The sequence below is a fragment of the Humulus lupulus genome, chromosome 9 (assembly GCF_963169125.1).
Source record: "Humulus lupulus chromosome 9, drHumLupu1.1, whole genome shotgun sequence".
NCBI classification, from domain to species: Eukaryota; Viridiplantae; Streptophyta; class Magnoliopsida; order Rosales; family Cannabaceae; genus Humulus; species Humulus lupulus.
Genome location: NC_084801.1, coordinates 166,044,745 through 166,049,078, shown reverse-complemented (window position 1 = coordinate 166,049,078; position 4,334 = coordinate 166,044,745). Strand labels below are relative to the sequence as shown.

Genomic DNA, 4,334 nt, shown 5'->3' with positions numbered 1-4,334 from the left:
ACCACTTTGTAACAACATTTTTCATATATATATATATATATATATATATACTTAATAAAGTGTTTTATAAATAATGAATATCTTAAATTTATATTTTTAAGTTGTATATCATAAATATGATGGTTCCTGTAATTTTTTGGTACAATATTGTAACAATATGGAAAAGTATAATATTTTTATGTATATTTTGTTTATGATTTCTTAACTATAAAATATTTTCGTAAATGTTAGTTACAAAAATATCTTTCTTAGTTGTAAAACTAGATTGGTAAACTATTGTTACAAAAATAAAAAAATTTAGTTACGAATTTGTTTGTAAGTTTTATCTAAAAAAAAAATCTACAATTCTATAACTGATTTTTGTAAATATTATTGACAAACATGTAACAGATATTTACAATTTTATAATAGATATTTACAAGTTTGTAAACGTTGATCACAAAAAATTGTATTTTACCGCTTTTATTTACGATTTAAAAACCACTCTGTATTTACACTTTTGTCACTTCGTGTTTTTATCCAAAAATTCTGTATTTTTGTAATGCACCATATTTTCATATTTTTTTTCAACTTTTAGTGCATTTTTGTAGATTTCCCAAAAAAATTTCCGATCACACAGCTAGTCGATTGGGCTCAAGAGTGATATCATCGTGACCTACTCATCAATGTAATCATTTTGATATGTGGGAAACATATGTTTTTCACCGTCGCGGGAGAAAATGACCAGAATAAAAAACAACATTTTAGTTTCTTTTTCATATTCTGTTAACCAAAATAACTTAACTGTAAACTTAAAAAAAAATTAAAAAAACCGTAAATGTTTCTTAATAATTGTAATAAGTAATAATTTATGTGTTGTATTTAAAAAGTAACTATGTAGTTGCTTTTTAATTTGATCAAACAAAAATTAATAATAAAAGACCGAAATGTGTATTTATTATTATAATTCGAAAGTAACTTTTAAGTTTTTTTTTTTATTAATAAAAAAAATATTACTCTCGTGTAAATTATATTAGTGACTAAAAAGTGAATTAAAACTTTTTATTAAAAAAGTTGTATAGTATACTAAAAGTAACTTTTAATAATAAACTATATAGTAATTTGTTATACTTTATTGTAACTCATTAGTTTCTAAAAAAATGACTAATCGACAACGTAAAAGTATTTTTTTTTAGTGAAACGTAGAAATATCTTAATAATAATAAGACACCATAATATAACCTAAAAATGAATAATCAGTATCTTAAGATAAAAAAGTTTCAACAAATAAGTTTTTGAGGTAACCAAAATCTATATAAAATAATATGCTCTAAAAATAATTTTTTTATGAAAAAGTAACAAATTGGTAACTTATTAACATTTTAAGTAACTAAAATATTAATTTTTTAAAACCCAGAAAAATGGGAAAAACGAGATTTTGGGAATGTTTCAAATTCAGGTATATTACTTTTAGAATCCGATATTTTTTTATGAAGTGACAAGGTATTTTTGTAAATAAAATTTTATAGGTGATTTTTGTAATTATTTTATATTATATGTATATTATTGTAAAGATCTTTATAATTAATATAGTAAATGACAGCTAAAATATCCAATGTTTTCACAAAGTTATATTTTTATACCCAATCTTTTTTTTTTGCGATAAATATACTTGATGTCTTCAAAATGTTGTACTTTTATACCCAAATATAGGATTTTAATTATTTTTTAAATTTTAAATTATTTTTTCTTTCTTATTTTTTCTCAAAATAACTATTTTAAATTAAACATTAATAAATATTTTATTAAAATTAATAAAAATGATTAAAAACTTATATATTTTCATCAATTTAAGATATAATTTTTTTAAAAAAAAGTAAAGAAAAATATAAGTTTTAATTATTTTGATTAATTTTACTCATCTTAATTTTTTTTATTTTAAAAGTGAAAATTATTTAAAATTTTAAAAATAACTAAAGTCTTTATTTTTCATATTGTATAAAAGTACAACATTTGAAAAACATTAGGTATATTTACTGTCAAAAAAAGTTTGGATATAAAAGTGTAATATTTTGAAGATATTGAGTATATTTACCGCAAAAAAAATTAGTATAAAAGTGCAATATTTTAAAAACATTAAGTATTTTTGTAGCCATTTTCTCTAAGTAGGTACGAACAAAGATTATTGAATGTATATTGTACCATTAATAATAGCTGCAATGCGTCTTTAGATAGTGCTACTGGTAGGTATGTATGAAGTATAATATTTTTATTAGATGTGGCTTAGTGGTGGTGAGAACGCAGTGATTATAAATGCCTGCATGTTAATGGGATTTTCCTCTCATCCTACTACTGAATTTGTGTAACTAAGAGTTATCTCTCTTGCTTCAGCTTTCCAATGAATATTAGCTTTGTGTTCTCATGGCTTTTTCTGATGATAGCCATCTACTCGAACATAGATGTTGTCTTTGCCCAATGCCTTAGTGATCAGCAATCAATGCTGCTCCAACTGAAGAAAAATCTCGTATTTGACGCCATTGAATCAAAGAAGTTAGTGCAATGGAATGAAACTAATAATATTGATTGCTGTTCTTGGGACGGTGTAACTTGTGACGAGGAAGGGCATGTCACTGGTCTTAGTTTGGGCCAGGAATCAATCTCAGGAGGGATATTTGACAATTCTAGCCTCCTTGATCTGCAACATCTTGAGACCCTTGATTTCTCATCTAACAACTTTGAGTCTACAATACCAGCTAGTATTGGTGACCTATCAACTTTGAGTTATCTGAACTTGTCTGATGCTGGCTTCTTGGGGCAAATACCACCAGAGTTATCACAGCTGACTCAGTTGATCATTCTAGATTTGTCAGAAAATATCTGGCTTGGCAATTCACTCATGCTTTGGGACCAAAATTTGAGCATATTTGTACAAAACTTCTCAAAGCTTGAAGAATCGTTCCTTGATGGTGTGAATAAATCAGCAAGTGGGAGTGAATGGTGCCAGGCCTTATCATCTTCAGTGCCGAAATTGCGAGTATTGAGCTTGATACGTTGTGATCTTTATGGCCCTCTTGATCAGGTGCTTGAGAATTTTCAATCTTTGTCAGTGATTCGCCTCGATCATAACTATTTATTTGGTCCAGTCCCAGCATTCTTTTCCAATGTCCCAAAATTGACTTCTCTGCATCTTTTGGATTGCCATCTGAATGGCACCTTTCCTTCAGAGATTTTCCAAATACAAACCATTGACATATCAAATAATGAATTGCTTCAGGGTTCTTTGCCAAAAAATTTTAAAAAAAATAATGCTCTGCAGAAATTGGTACTCACATACACCAACATTTTAGGTTTTTTACCAATGTCCATGGGTAGCCTTTCAAACTTGTCTATATTAGACCTTTCTAATTGTGAATTTAGTGGAGAGATTCCTACTTCTATGGAGAAACTTACCCAAATGGTTTATCTCCATTTATCATTTAACAAGTTAACTGGTCAAGTCCCATCTTTTAAAATGTCCAAGAATCTGACTGGATTATACCTATCTCATAATATGTTGACTAGTACAATTTCATCATCTGACTTTGAAGGCCTCTCAAATCTTGTGAAATTTGACTTTAGCCGTAATGTTCTCAATGGGAGCATCCCTCGATCTCTATTTCTACTTCCAACATTGGAAGACATAGATCTGTCCAACAACCGATTTGACGGTCAACTTCCTGAATCTTTCAACATGTCTTCCTCAGTATTGCAAAGACTAGATTTGAGTAGCAATAACCTACAAGGGCCTATTCCATTGTCCATATTCAAACTCCCAAAACTCAAGTTTCTCTTTCTCTCCACCAACAAGTTCAATGGTCCCATACTGCTAGACAAAATTCAGGGGCCTAGTAATCCTACCACTATTGATCTCTCACACAATGACGTGTTTTCCATTGCGAGTGATAAAGATACTAATTGGCCTTCCTTATCCAAGCTTAAACTTTTACAAGTTTCTTCCTGCAAGCTGATTTTTTTTCCTAATCTATAGGAGCAATCAAAGTTGTACTTTTTGGACCTTTCAAACAACAAAATAGAGGGGTTGGTACCTAATTGGATTTGGATTTGGAAAGATAAGGTTGCGTATTTGAATCTATCTCGCAATTCCATGAATAGATTACAAGAACCTTTTTCGCTACCAAGTTCCCATTATGTCCTTAACTATATAGATTTATCTTTGGAATAACTTTACTTCTCCCATTCCAATTCATGTCAGCAGCAATCCTTCTTCCATTACATTCTTGTCCCTTTTAAATAACCCTGCCCATATCCATAAACAGAGCAAGTTCCCTTGAAGTACTCAATTTGTCTAACAACAG

At 28.7% G+C, this 4,334-nt stretch overlaps 1 protein-coding gene across 1 annotated transcript; it reads left to right on the top strand.

The window, feature by feature from the left end:
* Window positions 1-2,377: 2,377 nt before the first annotated feature.
* Window positions 2,378-4,006, top strand: LOC133800279 (receptor-like protein 37). The gene has a single exon (XM_062238237.1). The coding sequence runs from the start codon at window positions 2,378-2,380 to the stop codon at window positions 4,004-4,006; it is 1,629 nt and encodes a 542-aa protein (XP_062094221.1).
* Window positions 4,007-4,334: the final 328 nt, after the last annotated feature.

What these genes read in the sequence shown, in the direction of transcription:
- LOC133800279 (XM_062238237.1), top strand. Translation starts at nt 2,378, where the DNA reads ATGAATATTAGCTTTGTGTTCTCATGGCTTTTTCTGATGATAGCCATC.